This window comes from Phalacrocorax carbo, chromosome 3 (assembly GCF_963921805.1).
Source record: "Phalacrocorax carbo chromosome 3, bPhaCar2.1, whole genome shotgun sequence".
In the NCBI taxonomy this organism is placed as follows: domain Eukaryota; kingdom Metazoa; phylum Chordata; class Aves; order Suliformes; family Phalacrocoracidae; genus Phalacrocorax; species Phalacrocorax carbo.
The window spans coordinates 50,835,439-50,861,262 of record NC_087515.1 but is presented as its reverse complement, the minus strand read 5'-3'; the positions used below and the strand labels follow the sequence as shown (position 1 = coordinate 50,861,262).

Here is a 25,824-nt window from a genome sequence, read left to right as displayed (position 1 = left end):
AGGGCCACGTCTACCCTGGAAAGCATTGCAGTGGTTTTGGCCATGGTGCTAATCGTACCCCGCTGCTCAGGAATGCTCCTAGGTGTACTTAATTTTACTAGGGTGGGTAAGGCTTGGATTTTCTTTGGTCAGGGGAATATCTAAAATGAATTCAAATAAATGGGCAAATTCTTTATTTGGGTGTGCTGAGAGAGTCCCTTCCCTTGATAGAAGCACAAGGGAGTGGTGAGTAAGAAAGTCCCTGTAGTGAAAAATGCTCTGCATGACAGGAAAACTGTGTGTCAGGAAATAGCTGGGTATCAGTTTTTCCTTCAGTTCCTTAAATGATGGCTGTACTCTTAGCTACCTAATTTAAAACAATCTTTTCAAAGAAATACGGGTCTTTAGCTAAGACCTAAGGCTAGATGAGGATGTGACTGTGTAATCGCTTGTCATCAAGCACTCCTATTAATGGAAGCTCTGTGGCTTCAGACTCTGGTTAATGAGTTGAACATATGGCCCACAGGGTAGTGCCTATACAGTAAGGCAAGAGAGGGAGCTTTTGAAATGGATCTGTGAGGATAAGGAAGCTCTGATGTGCATAGGAGTACCCTGTGTGGATATAGGCATTGTGTGGATGGAGGTAACTAATCTCTGTTTGTCAGGTACAGTTTGCTGAAAACATGTTTCTCTCTATACCAAATCACTCATTTCGAGGTATTGGGTTTGACGTTTGCACTGTAGGCAGCAGATGTTATTCATACAGAAATAACTGAGACCAACACTGGAGGATTCAGACAGCAACTGTTTAAATTCAGACCTCTGTTTAAATCTTCATACCTGCCTGCCAAGATTTGACTTTCAGTGTCAAATAGCAGTGGTGAAGCTCAGACCAGTTGTGTGACTCTTGCTGCGTGATTCATTTACATTTTTCACTCCAGGTTTTGAAAAATGCAAACAGAGCTTACGCAGCTGCTTGGGTGAGGAGGGTGCAGGAGCCACCCGGTGAGAATGCTGGATATGCACTTGCATCATCGTTTGTGTATCGCATTGGCAGCTGCCAGCGCCACCGCAAATTCTTTTTGTAGCTTCGTTATCTCAGGATGGAGGACAGCAGTCTCTGTTTGAACAGTACATTCCACTACACCTTCCTCTGCAAACAAAAATGCAGATAACGCAATGCACTAAACCTTGAGACAATTACACACACCAAAAATATTACAGGAGGATCGGCACGTAGCATCCACTTGCTGACATTCTCCAGCCTTTTTGGAATTTATTTTAGCTGGTATTGGTTAAGTTCTGACATCCCCATGACACCTAAGCAGAAATCTAAAGGCAGTATCTTATGCAGAAACCTTAAAATCAAGACAAGAAACATCAAATGGTAAGAAAGCAATAAATGCAGAAACTAGCCTAGATGATTATTTTAATATGGTGTGTTTACTGAAGCAATGAAACAAACAGGAATTGTTTTCTCACTTTTAAAACTGGGATTCAGATTCTGGAGCTGGAGCTGTACGCCTGTGGAACAGAGTCTGGTATTTAGGATACTACTCAGGGAAGTGGGACTGTTCTTTGCCCTCAGAAAGACCTCCAGCCTCATTTGCACAAATCCTGCATTTTTCAAAAGCTGTTGTGATTTTTTTATGATGAAAACCCAGCGTCCTTGAAGGTGTGTTGGAGAAACTCAAAATGAGAGCATCCAATAAGGGCAACATCTACATCTTTGCTCAGCTTGATCTTCATCCTAGTGTTTAGTCCAGGCCTTACTACATAAGGTCCTCTGTGTACAGCACAGGATTTGGAGAGAAAATGATAGCATGCAATAGTCTCACTGAGCAAAGAGAAAAAGAATTCAGACAGTATGAAAAGACAGTTGTAATTTTGTTTTCACACAGTTAATCAGTTCTCCCAAACAGAAAAATAAAGCTGAGAATTGTTTTCAGCATGAAATTAAGCATTTAGCTCAGTTTCTTCCATAACTATATAAAAGATTAGTAAATTCCGTACAATTCCTGGATGCTCAAAGGTCAAACTGTTTAAGCAGTTTCTCTGTAGTGAGTTCTGTCATGTTTTCTGTTGGAAAAGGGAGGATTTTTGATGTAAAACGTTTTCCTGATAACGTGAGTGGGAAGACTCTGAGTTTAGGTAAATACAATAAAGCATTCAGCATGCGTTCCTTCCCTCTGGTTAATTTCTGGATCTGTGTTAGCCTGGTGAAAGTCATGTCTCACTGAGTCTCATCTTGAGGCTGTGCAAGAGAGTGTGGCAAGCGCAGCCACACCTTGTACAAACCGGACTCAGACGCCTCTTCCTCTTTTTGTTGCAGAACAGGAGGTTAAACTGTATGGCCTGCCAGTGCGGAGGGGCAGAAAAATTGCTCCTTCTGTCTTCTCGGGGTGCTCGCCATTTTTTTTGGCCAGGTGGCACTGTTCTCATCCATGCAGAAATTTGGAGTGCCTTCTCAGACTATGAATAAGCCATAGTTCGAGCAGCCCTAGATGACACTGCTAATAAGTTGTTACAGTCCTGATAAGGAATTTCTGAGCCAGAAAGTACACCCCAGTACTGGTGCACTAGAAAAATATGTCAGCCTTCTCCTGCTCTGTAGGGAGCAGTGCCCTGTTCAGGTTTACTGTGTGGCATTGTGTTTATGGCAGAAAAAAACCCTACCAGCACTGAAGGTTATATTTCCCGGATTCTTAATCGGAGACTATGTTGTCATACAGGGTGTGGGTGGGCTCAGGAGGCCTCAGGAACTAAATAAAACATCTAATGTGAATGGTATTAATTTGGTCACCTTGGTGTTTGAGCTTCTGAGAGCAGAAAAAGAGCTTTTGAAACCATTTTCTGCCCAATGACTTGAGGCTTGGGAGGCAGTGCAGTTACTGCTTAGGTAAGTGAGAAGGGCCACGTTAAGGCAGGGCGACAGAGTCAGGTCTGCCATTGCTGCTTAGAAATGGCCACAGGAACATCAGGATAAAACTGAGCACACCTTGAATGAACTGATCTCGGGTACTCAGGTGTGGCAGTGGGCTGGAGCCAGTTGTGGGCCAGGCAGCTGCTGGGTGCAGTCTCGCCTCTGCCTTCCCCTGCAGCTGGGCGCTCCCTCTCCCGCCCTGGGAACAGCACTCCTGCCTGTATTTTGCAAGATTAAATTAAACCTGTGCTCCAGCGTACCACGCTCCTGGGTGACTGATGGTACCACTAAAAGGATGGATCCCAGATACTCCCTGCTGATGGCAAGGGATCTCTGTTGGTTTCAGCCAGTTGTGTCACCTCACTCTTACAATCATAGAATCATTACATTTGGAAAAGACCTCTAGGACTGTCAAATCCAACTGTCAACCCAACACCCCCACGCTTCCTAAACCATGCCCTGAAGTGCCATGTCTACACGTCTTTTGAATACCTCCAGGGATGGTGACTCCACCACCTCTCTGGGCAGCCTGTTCCAATGCCTGACCACTCCTTCAATGAAGAAATTTTTTCTAATATCCAACCTAAACCTCCCCTGATGCAGCTTGGAGCCGTTTCCTCTCGTTCCATTGCTAGTGACCTGGGAGAAGAGACCAACACCCACCTCACTGCAGCCTCCTTGCAGGTAGTTGTAGAGAGCGATAAGGTCTCCCCTCAGCCTCCTCTTCTCCAGACTAAACAACCCCAGTTCCCTCAACGTCTCCTCATAAGACTTGTTTTCCAGACCCTTCACCAGCTTCATTGCCCTTGTTTGGACACGCTCCAGCATCTCAGTGTCCTTCTTGTGCTGAGGTGTCCAAAACTTGCTCCTGCTTATGCTATGGCTCTTCACCCTGTATCGGCAGCATTTGGGGTGTATGTGCATAGGGTGTACGTGCAATTTGTGCCTCTTCGGAGGGACTTTTACACCCCAAAGCAGTGGCAGTTCCTGGAAATTTTTGCCCTTGCTGGGACTTATGGGTTGACTTTCTCTGCATCATTACCTGGCCTCTGGAGGAGAACCGTGCTAACTGAAAGCTGAAGTGAAACTAATGACCTCGGGGCTTGATGTGTCCTGAAGGGCATCTTTCTAGCAAGTGTTTCATCTTTATGACACACTGTTATATAGGCTGCTGTTTCTAGGGACTGTAATATGGCTCCGGCTGAAACTCTTCCCCTTGAATGCAGTCTGACGCAAGGATTTTGCCTGAGATATTTCCACGGCCAGTTAATTACGTTCACTGCAGAAAACAAGGAAATTATGTCAATTAGTAGTTTAGCTGAGTACCTTTGGTGACATCTCAGTGAACACTGAACAGGCTATTCGGCTGTAATCCTTATCTGCAGAACAAAGTTGCTTTAATTTTATTCAGTTTTATGGCAGACCTCTATATGCTGTTATGTTCATGGCTTTTTTCATTTGTGCTCAGCCTTCAGAAGGTTGTGTTACGTTGGTGTGGCTAATTTTTTTGGTATTGTTTTTATTTTCTTTTCCTCTGAAGAAATTGTTTGGAATAAATCTCCTCTGTTATTTTCTTACTATTTATCCAACAGACCAAAAAAAAAAAAAAAAAAAGCAACAGCATTTCTTTCTCAAGGAGTAGCTTACAGTCCAAATCCAAGCTTCCTTTTTGGAGAGCATGTATCTGTACTTACAGATACTCGCTGGAGTGCTTATTAGTAATTCCCTCTATTGCCTGCGTATGTCAGTTACCAGTTTGTTTCATATTTTTATCTTTCCAGAATCTTTTTTTTTTTAAGTGTGGAAGAAGTTGTACTGGAGAAAAAAAAAGCATTCTGGGAAAATGTAACAGGTGTGGCATGAACCTAACAAAATAGTTTATCTTCTAGCTAGTGAATGAGTATACTAGGCAGAAGAAAATGAAGGAAGTAAGCAGGCAAAATACTTTGAAAAGCAAATTAAATTGGTTCCTAGTGCGTGCGGCTCAGGTGTAGGACGTTGGCGTTTCCACCACAGGTTTGACATGTGCTACTATTAGCCTTGTGAAAATGCGCTGTAAGATGCAAGGAGGGGTTTCGTCCACTGAATTTGAAGAATAAATGCGTACAGCATTGCTGGATGGGAGTGGACAACATGGTGACTCACCTGCCTGGACTGAGGAGTTAACAAGTACTTTTTTTCCCCCCTTCTGCCTACAGTAATACATGTTTTTCTTCTCCTTTTTACCTTTTAGCCTAAACCAACTAAGGGAAGGATGCGCATCCATTGCCTGGAGAATGTTGATAAAGCCCTCCAGTTCCTGAAAGAGCAAAGAGTGCACCTAGAAAACATGGGATCTCATGATATTGTGGATGGGAATCACAGGCTGACACTTGGCCTTATTTGGACTATTATCCTGAGATTCCAGGTAAAGACATATACATAAATAGATACATTCATGTGTGAGTGTTCCATACTTGTTCATAATATACTTCACTGTGCTTTTTAAGAGTGGAGTGCTCCCAGACTCTCTGAGTTGATGGGGGTGAGAAGTGCTTAGCATCTGGCAGGACGTGCTCCGGAGCTGTGGGGAGAGGATAAATTAGTCTTTGTGCTGCTGCTGATCTGTAGTGGCAGCCAATGGGAGTTTCCTGTGTGGAGAGTGATAGGGTTTTATTTTTAAATTATTAATAAATATGAAGCTCCAGTCATAGATTTATACAGTCTTGTAGATCTAGGATGAAATGCTACCCTCAGCTGCTCTTCAGCTTTCTGGTGATTAACATGGCTGACTGCACTGAAGTGAGTTAAGGGCGCCCGCAGGAATTGTTTTAGTGTCCCAGCCAAAGGCTGAGAGTTCTTGTTTTCCAGCAAGTTGCATGTTGGTCTTTGCCCTCTGTTCAAAAAGGCTGGAAAGTCCTTTTGCAGAAAGGATAATAAATTTGTATAATAAATATTTACTAAACTTAACGTACTCTTAATTTTGGTGTTGCTCAGTGTTTTCCTGAAGTGAAAGTGTCTGCCTAACTTTCAGTATTAGCAGTGGAACTTGGCTGAAGCTACAATACTCTTTTTAAAAAAAAGCAGTGAATATATCCATAAAATCAGATGTATTTGTCCGTATGAAATAAAAAGTGTTTTCCTTTTTTCCCCCTTTATCTTTTTCATCCTTTTAAAAATTGGATAATAGTCTAGAATCTCAACTCTATGGTTGTGATGCTGCTAAGGACAAACACTATTTCCTCCAAACTTGAAGTTCCAAAACCATTTTCTCGTATGAAACTCCTGGTTAGCTTTTGCCTGTGGGTCCCCTCACGAGGAGCCCTACTTGCTGCACCCCCTGGGCTCCACTGAGCTGGGTGTGCTCAGCATCTGGCAGGAGACACCTCACAGGGTGAAACCATAAATCCTGTGTAGGGCAGGGTTTGTCTTGATAGCTGGAAATAAATTTTCTCATGAAGTTTAAACTGTTTTGTCAATGGGCTAAACAAAGTGTAATCCTCCAGTAAAATAAGGGCAGATGAAGCTTTCTTCTGACAGGGATGCTCTTAATTGAGGAAAAGCATTCACCTACTTTCACCCTGCCTGTCAACGTAGATTTCCTGTGTTACTTGAATTCTGACATAATTCCTTTCATCTTTTCAAAAAAAGCAAACAATATGTTTTCTCAGAGAAATATTTAAAATTTTTGTGTTAATTTTAGATCCAAGATATCAGTGTTGAAACTGAGGACAACAAGGAGAAGAAATCTGCTAAAGATGCTTTGCTGTTGTGGTGCCAGATGAAGACAGCTGGGTGAGTGCGGATTAAGTGATTATATCTAAAGCTCTTACAGCATTTTGATTTGATATTTCATGAAATAGTCTTAAATGGGCAAACAAGAGAAGTGAATTGATGTTTACAAGTCAGAAAATTCTAACGTATTATATTAATGCTGTGTGATAAACATGCCAATCTGACAACCCATGAATATATAGTAATATGCTGACTCTTTTTCACCCGATTCTGAAGAAATAATGATGCTTCAGATGTTTGCTACCAACTTTTTCCTCTTGCCATATATATGGAAATATTTCCAAATTGTCTCTCTGATACTGAGCTTCTTGCATAATTAAATATCCATTTGTAGAAATTCAGTATGTTTCCCCCATGAAACTTGGATGTCCCTGTGATGACTTGGGGCACTTCAGCGTTATTCTAATGGTACTTCATCTTCCCTTTCCAAGAGCTCTTATAGAAGTGGTTTGAGAGCAGCCTGAAATTTTTGGAGACTTGCAAAATACCCAGATCACCAAACAAATTAATTTTGTATCTGTATACCCATGGGGCACAGAGGTGGCTGTCGTATGTGACAGTGACTAGGGTCAGGCCTTGAAGATGCCCTGGGAGATCAGACAATTTCAAGGAAAACTTAATGTATCACTGCTCCTGTGGCACCTGCAGCCATCAGGTTTTACTCCACTCTGTTCCTCCAGCTGTTCCTGTTCTTCCCTTGAACTTGATATTTTGAGTACCTGAAAATAATTCTTTGCCAGCAGCTAAATCAAGAACAGGTCTTAGACTTGCAGGGGTTTGAAACCTCCCGGGCTGCAGGTCAGGCAGCAAGTTACAAAATCGTAGCTTCAAGTGATTACCTGGAAGTTCATTTAGAGCCTTTCTCTGGACTGCGTATCAGTTCTGCGGGGTTTACAGGAGTAACTGAGGTGCACTTACCTCTACTGTCAGTCTCTGATTAGAAAACAGTTACGATGATAGATTGTCCATCATAGGATGGTAATATCCCACCCTTAGGTTTACGATAAATGTGTCACTCCAGCAATTAGATTTTAGTGACACAGTGTGCAGAGCTGCAGCAGGGATGCTGTATTGATTGCTTTCTCTGTTTTTTTGTTCTGTCAGTTACCCCAATGTCAACATTCACAACTTCACAACAAGCTGGAGGGACGGGATGGCTTTCAATGCACTAATTCATAAGCACAGGTATGTGTGGGTAAATGTCTTTGTGGATTTTGAAAGCTTGGGCTGTTGCAGTGTGCACTGAATTTTGCAGTTACCTTGCAGTTTGACTTTAAAATCCGTGGAGAGGAGAAAGTTGAAGAATTGCTGAGAGTTTTACAGCAACTTGGCTTGGGTTAGAGCTTTACAGCTCTCGCAGTCACTGTGAGCTCATCTGGGCAACAGCTTCTCACATCACAAGTGAAAACAGGTTGCGTTTGGTTTCAATAGAATAAATTATACATGTGATTGTTTTGGTTTGTGACTGACCAGATTGAAAGAAAGGTTTTTGTACCTTACTGAGTAAGTGGTGATTGGGTCTGGTCACCTAGATTTTGGGGGCGGGAGGGGGACACACAACAGCAGCCTGGAGGGGAGAGAAATCCCTGCGCAGGGATGGCAAAATCTGGCGCTAGACTTGGACATCACTGGGCATGTTGCTTGTTGCCATGCTCGGGTGAAGTTACTGGGGCAGCTCGCGCACTTAAATGGGCATGAGGAGAGGCTGCATGACCACAACTTTGTTCCTTTCTTTTCCAGGTCACCTTTATCTCTGGTAAACTATCCTCTGTTTTCTGCCATGGGCTAGGCTCTGCCATGGCATGTGTAGGCATTGCTTCATTCCTTTAATAGTGCTGTTGAAATGCACAGGGCTACTGGGCAAGCGAAACCTAGGCAGCACAAGGGGCCAGGTTTCCTGAGGATTGCAGATTTTAGTTCATTTGTTCATTTGAGGGTGGCTGCACTGTTCTGTGGGAAATCTAAAGAATTTTCCATCCTGTCTAGGCCTGATCTGATTGATTTTGACAAGCTGAAGAAATCAAATGCACACTACAATCTGCAGAATGCTTTTAACCTTGCAGAGCAACACCTTGGTCTTACTAAGCTCCTGGACCCCGAGGGTAAGAATTCCTGCAGTTTCAGCACTTCACGCTCTTTGTGGGCTCTTTTCTCCCAGCCCTCCTTGTTGCAAGGCACAGCTTTTAGTGATAGCTTTTTGTGTTAAAGAGAAGCTGGATGCTGCTGACTCATCTGGTGATACAGCCAGAGAGGGAAGGAGAGAATGCAAGATGTCTCCTGCAGAGGACTGAGCAGCAGTAGCACAAGACCCCTTAATCCTGTGTTTATTTTCCCCCATCTGAGAAGATCACGGGACTTGCCATGTATACATAAAATCATTCCAGTTAGAGGCATCCTTCTGATCTGCTCTGAGAAACACTTTCTGTGAGCTGGAAGATGAATGATGTGGATTTCAGCAAACAGTTAGCAGCTTCTTTTGCGGACTGTCAGTGAGTTTTAGACTGTGCTTTCATGCAAGTGTGCAAGCTCATCCGTATTGGAAGGCATGCTCATGATGCTAGGACAACAAGGGCAAACAGAGGCTATGTGTTGGGCGAGTTTCTTCTTGCTTTTTTCCCAGTGCCTCAGAATTGCTGCAGGAAAGGAAATAATTTGTTTTCCATCTGTATCTCTGGACAGATGTACAATTAGGTTTGAATTCCTCTCTCCAAATACTGATACAGTATCGAAGTTCTCAATTAACAGTAGTTCTGTCAACTCTGACAGACACTGGAGAAGTTACTCGGCCGTGCACAAGCTGTGGCAAACCCGGAGCCTGACTCTAAGACCCAAGGGCCCCTAGCCCACAGACACGTGCGTTAACCGCTGTCCACACTAAAACAGAGATAAAGGAGCACTTCTTAGCGACAGAGTTAAAAACTGTACAACAGCAAGTAATCCAGAACCAGTTGAAAGCTGCTGAATTTATTTCTGATTAGGACACAAATTTTACGAGCTGAACTGCCACTGAACCCATATCTCTGCCTCTTAAATGTGTCCTTGTTGCATTATTAGCTTTGTTGTTTTAACCCATACACCCTCAGTATACTAAGACAGCTCTTGTTTGGTTTGCAGATATCAGTGTTGATCATCCTGATGAAAAGTCAATCATCACCTATGTGGTGACATATTACCACTACTTCTCCAAGATGAAAGCTTTAGCTGTTGAAGGAAAACGTATTGGAAAGGTTTGCAAGTTCAAACTGTAAATTGTTACAAAGCGGTTGAAATCTTCCTGAATTTTTTTCCCCCTCCCTCCTAGGTGTTAGATTTTGCAAGTCCACTGTATGGTAGTTTTTAGTTTTGCTTTTGAACATGTTTTGAATGTTAAATATTCCCATATGACTGTGAGGAGTAGTAAATTTCCAGCTGCCTTGTATTAGAAAACATTTGGCCGGTGTTTTATTTTTACTTGTAATTTTGTATCATTGCTGCTTTTCCTTTCTCATTAACTAGCTGCTCCTCACCCTCTGGGTCCTCAGTCTCTTCTGGAGTCCAGAAAAGTCCCTCCTTTAAAAAATGTGTAGTCATTCTCTGCCCTTTGGCCACGTTGCCCCCATCTTTACAGCTGGCAGACTGAACATGAATCCTTTTGTGAGCCGCGGTGGCTCTGCCCCTCTATTGCCACGGGATAATGGGAATTCACTGCTGAAAAATGCAAAGCCCTCATTCCTCAGAGATCCCAGCCCCTGTGGTGCTCAGGAGTGAGTGGTCTGATTCATAAGTCAAGTCTCTGAATGGTTTCTTTTATGTAGTTTGTTGGATTTAAATGACTGAAGAGCACTGCCCTTGTTATTCATGTTATATTGTGCTGCTTGTTGCAGGTGCTTGACAATGCCATTGAAACGGAGAAAATGATTGAAAAATACGAATCCCTGGCATCCGACCTTCTTGAGTGGATTGAGCAAACCATTATCATCCTCAACAATCGCAAATTTGCCAACTCACTAGTTGGTGTGCAACAGCAGCTACAGGCATTCAACACTTATCGCACAGTAGAGAAACCACCCAAGTAATTTTAATCTTAGCTTAAAACAACAGTGGTCTTGTTTTGTTTAGTCAATCATGGATTTTTAAAAAAAAAAAACACACACACACAAAAAAAAACCCAAAAAACAAACACATCCAAGTAATTTTAACCTTGGCTTAAGAATTTATTTTCCTGAACAAACCCAGATATCATATTTATAATTGGCACACATTATTACTTGGGGCGTGTTTGTTTTATGCTTATTCAATGTACAGATAATAACAACAACCAAACAAGTGTGTTGCCTGCAGGATCTGAGAGTCGTAGAAGCTGTCACTTCACTGAGATGCCTGCCTTATGAGTGGTAACAGCACTCCGTGTTAGTATATTAGTATCACCAGTCGTGCTTGCTAGCAGTGTATAATACCAATACGCTGCTATTAAAAGAATCGTACTGCTTATCCCAACTCAAGAGAAAGTGTGTCTGGTTTTGCAAAACATAGCTGTGCTTACTAAAACTGATATAGGCAAAACTGTGTGGCTTATTTCTGGAAAGTTTCTTTTAGCATTATGATATCAGATCTGTTTATTATTTTTGTCTAGTGTAAGTTCTAATGGATAATAATCACAATCCGAAGCATTACTGAGTATCTAGACATCTTCTCAAATTGCAGTCTATTCCCTGGTACCTATGCAGTTTTATTTCCCAGGCGTACAACTTGGAGAAAACAGTGGGGATAGTTTATTGACTGCAGTGGGCTTTAAATAAAACTTCCATTTCTTGAGTTGATAAACTAGGGCAATGCATTTAGTTGAATAAAAAAATGCAGTCTTGTGTCACCCAAGGGGGTTTAAATCTAAACACACGGACAACTGACTACTTTGAAGTTTCTTTTGCTGTTTGACCCAACTGGTTCCAGGGGATGTGTGGGCTATTTCAATTGCTTCCAGCTTTCACACAAGATGAAGGTGTTTATCTGAATGCTCTATTCATAATGTCAATATTTTAAGGAATTGCTTTATAATACCATAGTAGCAATGAAAGCTTTGTTGTAACTCATTTCTTTTGCAAAATTTTGTTCAGATTTACAGAAAAAGGAAACCTAGAAGTGCTGCTTTTTACCATCCAAAGCAAAATGAGAGCCAACAATCAGAAAGTATACATGCCAAGGGAAGGCAAACTCATCTCTGACATTAACAAGGTAAACTGAGGCAGCTCCTCCTGTGCAGCTCAGGATTTTGTTGTTTTCTTTCACACTCTTTCTCTCAGTATACTGGGAAGAAACACATTTGCTATCTGCAGCCTTGATGTGGGGCACCATAAGGAATGGGAGAGGTGGGGAGACCTTTTCTTCTAGCTCAGACTCACTAACCTGAACCAAGTCCCTGGGTAACCTCAGCATCTCTAAGATCTTCTGCACTGGAGAAATGCTCCGTCATTCTGTGCGGTTGGTTATGGATCTAGTAGCACCACCTTGTTCCTCTGGGTTCCTGGCTATTAGAGTCAATCAATAGAAAATAGCAACAATTTCTAGGTAGTGCAGCCCTCCCCATTTGCCCCGCTGCCCACAGTGTGGGAGAGTGAAGGAAGCACCATCACCGATCTTGCGGGTTCCCTGTCAGGGTTTATACAGCTATTTTTTATGCTGGTACAGCTGGCAGAACAGCGGCAGAGCTGTGACAAGCTCTCTCAAGGATAACAAACAAAACTGTGAGCTTTCCTCATTTGTGTTTGATCATGCTTGGCATTCCCAGAGCAGCTGTTGTGGGTGTTGGTGGCCTCAGTCTGCATCCTAGAGAGCAGTAAACTGCACAGCTCTCCTGTTTGCATTAGCTGCTGTGCCTGTGAATGCCTAAAATACTTGGGTTTGGGGCAGTTTCACATCTGTTAGGATTTAGAAGAATCTTGGGTAGTTTGTGTCTAAATGTGGATATTTTTGTTGTTTGTAAGAAGATCCAAAAGGTGATTAGCTGGCTTTCAATATGCTTCAGAGACTTTTTTTTTTTGTAATATTAATGTCATGCATGTGAATAACTTTTGGCTTTGGGGGGAAAAAGGACTTGTATGCACCAAAACTAACTGAATTCTGCAGTTGTTTTCTTTTCCAAAGTGGATGTAATAAAGAGCAACAGTTGTATGTTGATTTTTAGAGGTTAGAGGGCATGAATCTCTCATTCTCATTTCCTAAAGGAGGAAGATGGAATATGTTTATTTGGGAGTAGTGCTCAGTTTGGGTTGGTTTTTTGTTTGTATGGTTTTTGTTTTGTTTTAGTTTTTGTTTTTTTTAAATAAATACTCTCCTACACATTCAAGCCAGGTGGTTTGCTTAGACTTCGTGGGAGGCAAAAGTCAAACGAATGCAAGAAAATGCGTCCGAGATAAACAAGTCTTATATCCCTTTCTGAGAAAATGAACGAATGAATCGAGAAAAAAACTTGGTCATGCAGACCGTATTAGCAGACAAGGTGCAAGGCCAGCCAATACAAACCAGGTTTACTGGCATATAGATAAATAAGCCAGTTTTGTGAAACTTGGCTGTTCTGAGTTCAGTCCCGATGTCATGCAAAAATGGTTTATCATAATCCTATAAGAATGTGTGTTCAGAAGACGCATGTTTTTTCTCCACGTCTTCAGGCCTGGGAAAGACTGGAAAAAGCTGAACATGAAAGAGAACTGGCACTGCGAAATGAGCTCATCAGACAGGAGAAACTGGAACAACTTGCACGCAGATTTGATCGCAAGGCAGCTATGAGAGAAACTTGGCTGAGTGAAAATCAACGTCTCGTTTCTCAGGTGCTGCTTTCAGGAATTGTCTGTGTGACTAAAATGATTCCCATGAGTAATTATCGGATACAGTCCTTGCAAAGAGAACATTTCCTCCCCTGTGCTTCATATTTTACAGAATATATGTATATTTTTATTTGTTTATGTGTATGCAAATGTGTATTTAGTGTATATGTGTAGGTACTGTATGTCCTATCTTTAACCCATTTGGGATATCCTTTCCCTGAATCTGTCGGTCCATACTCAGGAGATATTGAGGTGGAAATATCTACCCACAGTCAAGATTTTCTTTATCTGAATAGTTTGGTCAATTCAGTGGAATTAGCCCAGAAAATAATTTTTGTTTTTTAGTATTAGAGATGACTTTTTAAAAAATCCAAACCCTAAGCGTAATCCTGATGGCCAGCATGATTCTAGCCCCAAAGGCAGTAAATGATATATCTGATTTTTATCAGTCGTTCTCTGGTTATCAGACGTGTCTCTGATTTTATTAAAGAAGACTTTTCAGAGCATTTTGAGATCCCAAATTTGCTAACAAGTGTATTCTGCACAATCAGAAATCATGTTATGAACAGTAGGGCTTTTCTCCTAAGCAGCCAGCACTGAAGAAGTGTCTGTGTCTTTACAGGATAACTTTGGCTTCGACCTTCCAGCAGTAGAGGCCGCAACCAAAAAGCATGAGGCCATTGAAACAGACATTGCAGCATATGAGGAACGAGTCCAGGCCGTGGTTGCGGTTGCGAAGGAGCTTGAGACTGAAAACTACCATGATATCAAACGCATTACTGCAAGAAAGGACAATGTTATACGCCTATGGGAATACCTCCTGGAGCTGCTCAGGGCACGGAGACAGCGGCTCGAGATGAATCTTGGTCTGCAAAAGATTTTCCAGGAAATGCTGTACATTATGGACTGGATGGATGAGATGAAGGTAGATGTTAGCCATTTTAGAATGTAGACCCAATATTCTGGAGAGGTGTAGATGTCCTTTTTTGTGAATTTTTAAGATTCATTTTGCCCCTCTGGTTTAATAGACAAATGCAGAAGGTAGACATTGAGCAGTGAACAAATTCCTTATAGCTGATGACTATTTTTTGAAAATAAAGATTAAAAACAAGTAAGGAAAAAGAACAAGTTCATTCCTGTAAAAAAGCTGCTTTTCAGCTTCATGCCTCTCTTATAAAGCCCAGAGCCATTGGTCACAGTGATGGGTAAGGATGACTATTTTGGTGGAAGGGAATTAAATAATCTCTCTTCATCACAGTTTACATGGGGAACAAGTCACCTCTCTACCTCTGTGCTTTAAAAAGCATGAACTTCTTTCTGTCTGTTCTCCTGGGACCTGGGAAGGGAGAGGACCATGACTTTGTTCTTGTCTGTCAGCCAGCAGAACTTGGGAGCTGTTGGAGTATAGATAGATGTGTGTAGCTCAGTGGCAGCTTGCAGCACCTGGACTGAATGCTTCTCATTGGTCCCACTCTGCTGACTTAGCTCTTCACCATCCTCAACTTAAAACTCCATTAAAGAGCAGTCAAGTTCTTCATGGTTGCCAGTGATTTTAAAAATATTGGCTCAAATTCATATCAGCCGTGTCTCTATACATTTGAAATAGCTCTCCTTATGGGCCTGGAGTTTATCTGGACTTAAATCAGTGTAACAACAGAGAACAGTGTAATGCCTGGAGTCATTAAGAAACAGACAGCTTATGGCCTTCAGACTGTTTTACTTGTCCTTCACATTTTGATCAGGTGCTTCTGCTGTCTCAAGACTATGGCAAACATCTGTTAGGAGTCGAAGACCTGTTGCAGAAACATGCTCTTGTGGAAGCTGACATTGCTATTCAGGCTGAGAGAGTGAGAGGGGTCAATGCATCTGCTCAGAAGTTCGCCACCGATGGAGAAGGTAACTAGCAGCCAACACGTCCTCCTTTGTCTTAATTATACATGAGGTTATCTATAAGCCTCATTAGTTCTGCAAGGCACATTAGGTTAAATTCGGCACCAGAATAAGAGAATCCAGCTTCATTTGTTCCTCCTTTACTCACTGTGTCAATGATTAATTTGTCCAGGTACCTGCCCAAGAATTCATTGTGGGATTGTGTTTTGCGTGGGATGTCACGCTCCTAACCGGCAGCTGCTGTAACTTTGTAGTAGCCACCATTAATTCCCCGTTCTGGGTTTCTAATGCAAACGATACAAATTATTGTCACAGTTTATGCTAAATAAAAGCGATTCCACTAAACCAGTGTCATCAACTAGAGTAAATGATGTTCGTTATGTGCAGTTGTGTGTGTGAAGCTGGTATAAATCTGGAGTAGTGAATTTTGTTTCACTGAAAACAGTCATGAATGTCTTTCCTTTTGGCTTGGTTTTTTTTTTTGCCTTTATGCAAAGAACAGCATTTTCTGATCTGTATTATTGTATTGCGGAGCTTGAGTAGTTCACACTCACTTTCAGGACGCTAACTGTGAATTCTTTTACGTAGATTTTGTAGATGGAACAAACAGAAATTAAGAACTCTGTGTGTGCCCCAGCTGTGGAAATGACAATGAATCAGTCCAAGTCGTAATGCGCATTCTCTATCTGAACAGGTTACAAGCCCTGTGACCCGCAGGTGATCAGGGACCGTGTCGCTCACATGGAGTTTTGTTACCAAGAGCTTTGCCAGCTCGCAGCTGAGCGTCGGGCCCGGTTGGAGGAGTCCCGACGCCTCTGGAAATTCTTCTGGGAAATGGCTGAAGAAGAGGGTTGGATCAGGGAGAAAGAACAGATCCTGTCATCTGATGACTATGGGAAGGACCTAACCAGTGTTGTCCGTCTCTTGAGTAAACATAAGGCATTTGAAGATGAAATGAGTGGTCGTAGTGGCCACTTTCAGCAGGCAATAAAAGAAGGTGAAGACATGATTGCGGAGGAGCATTTTGGGTCTGAGAAAATCAGAGAAAGAATTAAGGATATCCGGGAGCAGTGGGCTAACTTGGAACAGTTATCTGCCATTAGGAAGAAGCGTCTGGAGGAAGCCTCTCTCCTTCACCAGTTCCAGGCTGATGCTGATGATATTGATGCATGGATGTTGGACATCCTCAAAATTGTCTCCAGCAATGATGTTGGCCACGATGAATATTCCACTCAGTCCTTGGTCAAGAAACACAAAGATGTGGCTGAAGAGATTGCAAGCTACCGGCCAACCATTGACTCGCTTCACGAACAAGCAAAGGCTCTACCACAGGAACACGCTGGATCTCCAGATGTGCAAGGCAGGTTGTCTGGAATAGAGGAAAGATACAAAGAGGTTGCTGAGCTGACTCGGCTGCGTAAACAGGCCTTGCAGGATACCCTTGCTCTTTATAAGATGTTCAGTGAGGCAGATGCTTGTGAGCTTTGGATTGACGAAAAGGAGAAGTGGCTGAATAATATGCAGATTCCAGAGAAGCTGGAGGACCTGGAAGTGATCCAGCACAGGTGAGAATGCCTTTACCAGGAGGTTTGGGGAGTACTGGGTGGAAGTTTTTTTACACCAGGTACCTTTCTCAGCTTGCCTGTGGCTCAGATCCTCTAATACCTGTGTGATCTTTTTTTTTTTCCTGCTCCAGATTTGAAAGCTTAGAACCAGAAATGAACAATCAGGCATCCCGTGTTGCAGTAGTGAATCAAATTGCAAGACAGCTAATGCACAGTGGCCATCCAAGTGAGAAGGAGATCAAAGCACAGCAAGATAAACTCAACACAAGGTAAGTGAAGGCCTCACGCTCATGCGCATGACACTGGCTGCAAAAAGTACAGTGGGGTCATTTGTGGTTCTTATACATGTTTTTTAAGATATAACGTTCTCTGAAGTGTCTTCAAGGTAGGCCTTTACGGCTTCAAAATGAAAAAGAGCTGGTTTGTTCAAATATTTGATTAACAGATGGAGTTTTGCTATTGACTTCAATCAGGTCCTGAGTGTATCAGCACCTTGATTTGAGAGCTGGAAATTTACTGTAATGACTGTTATGATAAAAAAGGAGCCAATATAATTTTGTGAAAGCTCACACATTTTTTTGCTTCAAAATAAACGGAATATCCAAAATAACTACAGTTAGTGTGAAAATTTGATGTAACTAGCAATTTTTCACTTGAGGAAAAGTTATCTTTTTAAAGACTCAGTATTGCTTATTCTTGCCATATTCTAATATATGCTATAGCTTGGTTAATGGCTGTTTTGCTAAAATTATTGATGATCTGGGAAGGACTGAAAAAAACATGAATAGTTAGGTTATTACATGGATTACCAAGCTAATTTGAGTAACTGCTGTCTCAGCCATGTTGTCATATCCTTTTCCCTTGCTATATACAAATCTCAATTTCTCTGCTTTTCTCTTCTCGCAAATTTCAGATGGAGCCAGTTCAGAGAACTGGTAGATAGGAAGAAGGATGCTCTGCTCTCTGCTCTGAGTATCCAGAACTACCATCTTGAGTGTAACGAAACCAAATCCTGGATCAGGGAAAAGACCAAAGTGATCGAATCCACACAAGATCTGGGTAATGATCTAGCTGGAGTGATGGCCCTGCAGAGGAAGCTGACAGGCATGGAACGTGACCTGGTAGCCATTGAAGCCAAGCTAAGCGACCTGCAAAAAGAGGCAGAAAAGTTGGAGTCAGAGCATCCCGACCAGGCACAGGCTATCCTTTCACGGCTCGCAGAAATCAACGATGTATGGGAAGAAATGAAGACCACCCTCAAGAACCGGGAAGAGTCTCTTGGAGAGGCAAGCAAACTGCAGCAGTTCCTGAGAGATCTGGATGACTTCCAGTCTTGGCTCTCCAGAACGCAGACTGCAATTGCATCCGAAGATATGCCAAACACACTGACAGAGGCTGAGAAGCTGCTCACTCAACATGAGAATATTAAGAATGAGATCAACAATTATGAGGAAGATTATCAGAAAATGAGGGACATGGGTGAGATGGTGACACAAGGGCAGACTGATGCTCAGTACATGTTCTTACGCCAGCGCCTCCAAGCTTTGGACACTGGATGGAATGAGCTTCACAAAATGTGGGAGAACAGGCAAAATCTCCTTTCCCAGTCTCACGCCTACCAGCTGTTTCTCAGAGATACCAAGCAAGCAGAAGCATTTCTTAATAACCAGGCAAGTGGTCAAGGCATAACTTGTTTCATTTCTACAGGTTGGCACCATATACTGCAAGCCCTTAACAAACAGATCATTTGGCAGGAGAGCTACAAACTGATAAATTACCCTTTTTTAAACTGTAATTTGCTTTTTATGTTTTACTTCGAACTGTTCTTGGGAGACATTTCCTTTCACACGTGGTGAATATGTTGTTGGAGCAGACAGCGTAGCCAGAGTGTAATACTTTTATCTCTCTGATTTATGCTTTAATCACAGGAGTATGTTTTGGCACACACGGAAATGCCCACTACCTTGGAAGGAGCAGAAGCTGCTATTAAAAAACAGGAGGATTTCATGACCACGATGGATGCCAATGAAGAAAAGATCAATGCAGTTGTAGAGACTGGCAGGAGGCTAGTTAGTGATGGGAACATTAACTCTGATAAAATCCAGGAGAAAGTGGACTCTATTGATGACAGGTAAGATCAGAATGGTGGCAGAATGTAGCTGTTCATACTTTAATGCCATTCTCCGAGAGATGACCTTCTACCAGAATCCAAAGGCAAAGTAACGTGTTAGAAAATGTCTGTTGCAGTCTGGTTTTTTTGTCATGTGGAAAAATAGGAACTGTAATGTTTCAAAAATGTGCTGGGCTAATCTTAATTAAATATTACCTCTTCCATTTTCTAGAGACTTAATAGGTTATGAGCTCACTACCCAGAACTTGGCTATATGAGTGTTGCTGTATAACTCTTGGAGTACTAACAGACTTTGTATTATAGTGGGAGCTGTAGCAGATTGCTATACCTTTTTCCACAAGTCTTAGTTTCCTCTGCTACCTCCTAGCTGATTTAATTATAATTAATATATTCCTGTCCTTCCTCTGAGGAAAGAATGTGGCTCTTCAAGAGTATAATTGGCATCGTATCTACCCCACCCGCTTGGCTTTGATCGCCTATTCCAACTTGTCTGGCCCTTCTGAAATCAGATTAGGAAGCATTGGTACAAATGTGTCTTTCATCCTAGAACCAGTCTTTTGCTTTGTGTCTTTAGCTGTGGCATGGATGCTATAGAATGTTAAGAGGTTCTTTTTCTTTGAAAACCAAATGTTCAGTTTTGATGGCTATGATTCATGTTCTTTCTGCTTTTGGTTTGAATAATAGTGGAGTCTTTCAAGGTGCTTTTCAATCACAAGTGTCAGAATATGGCAGTAAGCCTATGCCCAACTTTTATGTCAAATGTTACTGATGACCCTTTTATCAGACTTGCATCCTCCCACCGCCAGTAAGCTCAGAGCCATCCAGATGCCTTTATCTCCAAGGAGAAATTGAACTGAAGTAGTTCAGAAAATGTTGTGCCTTTTCTGTTTTGGCAAACCCATCCCACTGTGTATACACCCACTTTAGCTGTGGCTCACAGCTTCAAGAAAGCAGATATTCCTGTTGCCAGGCCTTCCTCAGGGCTGCTGAGCCCTCTGGCAACCTAACCCCAAGGATACATCACGTTTTCATTCCCTCTCTAACCGGCTTGACTCTCTTTAGATCCCAAAGAGAATCTACAAAGACCAGGAAGAGGAGATTATATGCAAGCAGTCAAGGTGAATGCTAGGAAATTATTTTTCCTTATTCATCCTCTTTGACTTTCAATGTCCTCCTGCAGTAAGTTTTCCCAGCAGGAGGACTTGATCCTGGCCTTCTGGTCAGGTGTCTTCTTTCTGTAACTTTTGGAATGTTAAAAGATAGCATCCAAGGACATAGTAGGAAGCAGTCAGCTGCTTCTTGCAGCCCTTTCTGAGGTGACTGGGGTGGGAGACAGCTTCAGCCTCTATCTTGTGTGCTTTGCAGAGAGGTTCCTGCTGCCCTGGCTGTGGTGCTCTGGTGCCTGTTTCCAGTGCAGCTACTCCTCTGTCGCCCCATTGTCCCGTGGCACCCCAGGTGGCCACCTGGGCTGTCCTAGCTGTGGGATGTGTGCTGGAGTTCCTACTCTAAATGGCAGGCAAGTCCTAGAGACTGTATTTTTTCCAATGCATTTCCTCAATTCCAAAGCTATTTATGCAGACCACTGCAAAAACCATCCGGTGCACTGCTATTCAGGAAATCCGTGTGATTGCTCTCCGAGTCTGTAAGGCTGATAAGCCTCAAGAACAAAGCCTTAGGGCTGGGTGTAGTGGGGAGTGGTGGAGAGCAAAGGAAGCCTCTTTGGTTTTACAAAAAATTGCTCTTCCAACCAGGCTCCACCTGGATGTATAACAAAGGACCAAAACAAACAAGTACAAATATGTGCAGTGGCTCCATACTTCCCATATGGAGCTCTTTGTAGTTTTTAGTATTGTTAATAGTGTTTTTTACAGTCATGCTTTCAAGCTATTCTGGAGGAGATCCCTGACTGTTTGTACACCACACAGACCCTGCCCTGAAATGGTTACCATCTAAATAGGCATGGTAGGCATCAGGCTAAGGAAGGAGAGGAGAGCACAGCAGCAGAGTGGAGCTGTGCAGTAGGAGATAAACCCTTCAGCACAATCTTCTAGTGCAATTCACAGGGAAGAATAAAAGGGAATAAGGACATGGAGAACAGGTGAGGGAAGGAGAAGATGGGTTTGAATAAAACTATCACTAGCTAGTTTTTCCAGCTAGGAAAGAAGCTGGTCTCCCCAGTGCAGCTGTCCCTGCGTTGGTGCCTTCTGCTGCTGTTCCCACCAGCTGGAGGGGAAGCATTTTCTTCTCCATTTTTCTCTTGGAAGAGTGTACGGGGGACTGCCCTAGTGTGCGTGCCTACACATGGCCTCTGATTCTGTAACTGATATGTAGTATAAAGACAGTGGCAGATCTGACTCAGATTGTGATATGGGTCTGTTTTTCATCAACTTTTGTATTTGTGCAACTTTCTGCACAGAAGTATTTTTTGTTCTTGCCTGTTCAGAAAGGAGAATGCCTCTTGTTTGCTGGAACAACTAAAGAAGCTAAAACTGCCTTGCATATATGTCAGTATTCTTAGCAGGCAGTTGCATTCACACTACATGTAAGATTTATTATTCCTGCACAGGCTTTGAAACCCACAGGCTTACAGTTAAACCACAAGTGATTTTGTCAGTTTTCAGCATTGTTAACATTTTTGGGGGGCCTCTGGGGAGACAGCATGGGAACATTGTGGCAAATTTTGGTGCTCTGCTCTTGGATTAATTTGAGTCAGACACCTCCTTGTGCTGAACAGATCTCACTTTCCTGTTTTAGATTCTTCATAATGCTGCCACAGAAGGAAGATGCCCCCATGTTTTAACTGACTATGGTACATTCCCTATCCCTTCTTCTACCATGTAGGTCTGGCTTAGCTTGGACATTTGGATCTGAGGTTGCCTCTTCAGTATATGCACAGGAAGCCCCTTTTAATGCAGGCCTAGACACTGTATGGTGTAAGTCATGTATGTGATTATTTTTGTGAACAGGCAGATTAATTCTAAGTTAGAGCCTGCAGAGCAAACTCTTTTGTGCAAGTGTGGGTTCTTCTTCCACAAACTATTTTAGCAAATGAGTAAGAAGCAGTCATTGGCAACCTTAAGTTTGACAGGGTCTGAGCTGCTGGTCCTTCTCTGCTGTGCCCTTCTCAGAAGAGCAGGATTTTAAGTCGTGACTGCAGTCAGCAGTTGAACAGTAAGCTTTGTGCTTTCCTCCACCCGCCAGTGATGGCCGAGTACTTGTAGCCTTTGGCAGAGCTGCAGTGCAGCCTGTCTACCACCCTGACATGCCCGGCTGGCTAAGCTGGGGCCTCTGCACAGGCAGCCAGGGAAGCAGGGTGACCAGGCAGCCTCCTTAACACCATGCTCTTCTAGTATCTGGAGAAAAAATTGTATTATGAAGGGTTCTGTTCTCCAGCCTGACTGACTGTTTATTCTACCTAAAGCCCTTCTGACATACTGGTAGTACAGGTAGGAGAAGTTTTCTAGTGGTAGGGGCAGTTACACACAGAAAGTTCTAAAATCTCTGTCACTGGAGCTTTTAAAGAATTTAGGGAAACATGAACAAGGAATTAATAATATTTAGATATAGCCAGTCTGGGGCAGGAAAACAGACTAAATGACTTCTTAAGGCCCTTTATTCCCATAAAAATTTTCATCAATTCTAAGATAAAAATACAGGAATTCCTGCCAGTTCCAGCGGTGTCCATCCTCAAAATACTACTACCACATCTAAAAGTATCCTGTTTAAACCTTGTTCTAGTTCAGCCCCATTCTTCTTCAGAGAATACTCATCTTTCAGTCTCATTCCAGGTCATCTTGGACAAGCAAACAACCTTTTACAGTTAAATAGCTCTAAGCGCCAAAGATTGTACTTGTTACGTTGAGGACAAAAAAAATAAAGCTAGGTCATCATCTGTTTGATATCCCTGCATGGTTTGCCTTCCAAGTTCTTTAGGTTAGTAATTCCAACACAATCTGGGAGCTACTTTTGTTAGTTTTTTAAACTCAAGTTTTCTGAAGATAAGAACTTCTCTACTTACTCTTAACTCTATTCAAATAAGTGTCATGAAAATTCTCCTTTTAATTTCAGAACTTGTGTCCTCTCCAGAATACATGAGTCTGTAATGTAATCTAGCCTTAAATCTATGAAATCATCGTGATAAAATTACCCAAGCAATTCCTTCCTTCATTTTAGCAACCTGAGTAATGCACTGTATTTGCCCAGGCATATAAAAACCAGCCAAGAAAGAGCAGAATCAAGCCCCATGATGTTAGCTATGTTGTAGAGATTTTTCTGAAGGCACAATTTATGTGTCCTTCCCTTTGTGCTCTCTCAGATAACACCTGTCAAAACTTCAAGATTACCTGGACTTGGACTCCAGCTCTTGCTTTGATGGTTACATATGTCTTCCTTGCCATCTGATCTGTAAATCAGTTTTCTTGACCTACAGCTATATAGATGCTGCTTGCCTGGTTATTCAGAGGAAGCTGCTGAGACAAGAGAGAAGCAATTTGTAGTCCTGGAAAGGGTTTTCTCCTATTTCTCTGCCTTCAGACCTTTTGCTTTTATGTAAAATGTATCCCTAACTATTCCTTCTGTTTCTGAAGTCACTAAGTTCATGCCAGAGAGCTTGCTCTGGTAACTTATTTTGTAGGTCAGGAAAAGTGTTAATATTAATCCAGTAGTTGTCATCAATGTGTAGTTTATAGTTGTCTTAGAATATCATGAGTTTCTGGAGATTTCCACTAGCATGGCTTTGTTTAGCTGTTGCCAGTATGTGCTGAGATCATCTTATAAATTGCCACCTTTTAAAATAATTTCCAACTCCCTATCCCTATATATCTTAGGTTATTACAAAGGGCAGCAGTATTTCACTTTTAGACCTTGTACAGTGAAATATGAACAAATATAATACAACGAGCAGTAGATAACTTACCTTCTTTACTCTGCCTCCCCCATCTACATCACTTCATATATAATGAAAGTACTGAAGGACAGGGATAACTACTCCAAATCAAGCATTAGTTAAAAACATGGTCAGAGATACCTTGGAAATCAGTTCCTCAGGCACCATGTCCATTTGAAGAACCCACTAAGGCGGTTGGGCCTGCCAGCATGACTCATCCTCCAAGGGACAAACAGTTATGGATTAAAAATAGGCCTTCTAGGCTAAGCTTTTCTTTTCTTCTGTCTGCTTTTAAGTGCTCTGAAAAATATTTTCCATTGTGCATAAGGCTTCTATTTGCAGAAACACACAGGTGTGTTGCATGTGTTGTTTGTTAAATACCGCATTTGGAAGGTTATATAAACCACTACAGCTTTGTTTGGGAGAACGAGGTGTAGAGCTATAGCAAAGGTATATTATAAAGAGATTACAGCAAGTATGCACTTTGCAAGAGCCACATAACATGCAATCTTATTGTTGCAATTTTGCAGATAGTTTTCTTATGTTTTTTTGGCAAACGGTCTGAACTTTCATGTGGTCTTGAAATTAGTGGGCCAAATTCTGTACATAATGCTTGTGAAACCCTGCTGGCTTCAAAATTTTCCCAGTGTATTTAACTGGTCACAAAAACAAGTAGATGCTGAACTTAAGTAAGCACATGAAACACATGCATATCAGAGCTTCAAAAATGTCCTTCATTTGAAAGGCAGCATACTTATTCCATACGTGTAGCGCAGAGAGGCTACAGAAATTAACAAATTGACAGTTTTGCATGAAATGCCTGTTTCAATTGTTTTTTCTCTGCTGGGTTTTTTTTTTTTTTTGTTATCTAGACATAGGAAGAACCGTGAAGCAGCCAGTGAACTTCTGATGAGACTGAAAGATAACAGGGATCTTCAAAAGTTTCTTCAGGACTGTCAAGAGGTAAATTACGCTCTTTCACTTTTATCACTAAAAGCTGCATCCTGCAGAGAGCATTCTCACCCCATATTTTATGAGTACTGGAGTACTCAGCATTTTGCAGTCAAGTCATCCAGTAATATTTAGTGTGGAGTAAACAATTCAAAAAAATCCCCACCCAAAGCCCTGCAAATATTAATCTGGTTTTTTTTTTCCCTCATGAACTGAATTTCATTGTGTCATCTAAGCTAAAGACAGGGAAATTGCCAAAAGCAGTGAAGATTTTCTGCTGTGGTATAAAGTAATCGTGGAATCTGGTGGGATTAGCACTGAACTCATTAAGAATCTTCTCTACAGCTGTATATATGTATGTGGCCTGGTGCAGGAGATTTCAAGTGGTTTCTGCAAAACATTAGTCAGAAGTATGTATAGGAGGTTAGGAGTACGAGGGGAGCAGGATTAAACTGGATCATTTTTAATGTGTTATTTATTTGATAGTTTGCATGTGTTTTAAAATTATTAAGTACTATAACATTTAAAAAAAGAAATGCTTTCCAGATTTTCTAGTGACTTACATGGACTGTTTACACTGAAGGCCAGATTTTAAAGTTAGGAATAATCTTGTTCCTAGCATGAGGAATTAATCAAGTAATTTTCAGGTTATTTCATGCAGTAATGACAAATATTAAAGAACCGTGCCTGTGACGTGCATTAAAAACTAGCTTTCCTTATCTGAAGCCTGCAAAGAGAGCTGTCTATGACAAAGCTGTGCTTTTAAATTCAAGAGTCAGTACATTAGCTGTACGTCTTATTCAGCTACAGGAGACTGGAAGTTGCTGCAGTATATCTGAATGGAATTGGCCACAGCTGAGATTTTGTACAAGAAACAAAATGACAATCATAAAGTGGGCAAATGATGTTTACTGCTTGGTTGCCTA

The 25,824-nt window shown here is 41.9% G+C and overlaps 1 protein-coding gene across 3 annotated transcripts in view; it reads left to right on the top strand.

The window, feature by feature from the left end:
* Positions 1-25,824, top strand: part of SPTBN1 (spectrin beta, non-erythrocytic 1) — a 137,557-nt gene that overhangs the window by 83,168 nt on the left and 28,565 nt on the right. For all 3 annotated transcript variants that reach the window (XM_064446902.1, XM_064446901.1, XM_064446903.1), the window contains 15 exons: positions 5,136-5,309; positions 6,585-6,676; positions 7,781-7,861; positions 8,663-8,778; positions 9,791-9,903; positions 10,540-10,727; positions 11,770-11,887; positions 13,321-13,479; positions 14,099-14,401; positions 15,219-15,372; positions 16,061-16,931; positions 17,063-17,200; positions 17,845-18,601; positions 18,860-19,062; positions 24,820-24,910. In XM_064446902.1, the coding sequence (XP_064302972.1) occupies positions 5,136-5,309; positions 6,585-6,676; positions 7,781-7,861; positions 8,663-8,778; positions 9,791-9,903; positions 10,540-10,727; positions 11,770-11,887; positions 13,321-13,479; positions 14,099-14,401; positions 15,219-15,372; positions 16,061-16,931; positions 17,063-17,200; positions 17,845-18,601; positions 18,860-19,062; positions 24,820-24,910 (3,558 nt within the window). The remainder of the gene's footprint in view (positions 1-5,135; positions 5,310-6,584; positions 6,677-7,780; positions 7,862-8,662; positions 8,779-9,790; positions 9,904-10,539; positions 10,728-11,769; positions 11,888-13,320; positions 13,480-14,098; positions 14,402-15,218; positions 15,373-16,060; positions 16,932-17,062; positions 17,201-17,844; positions 18,602-18,859; positions 19,063-24,819; positions 24,911-25,824) is intronic.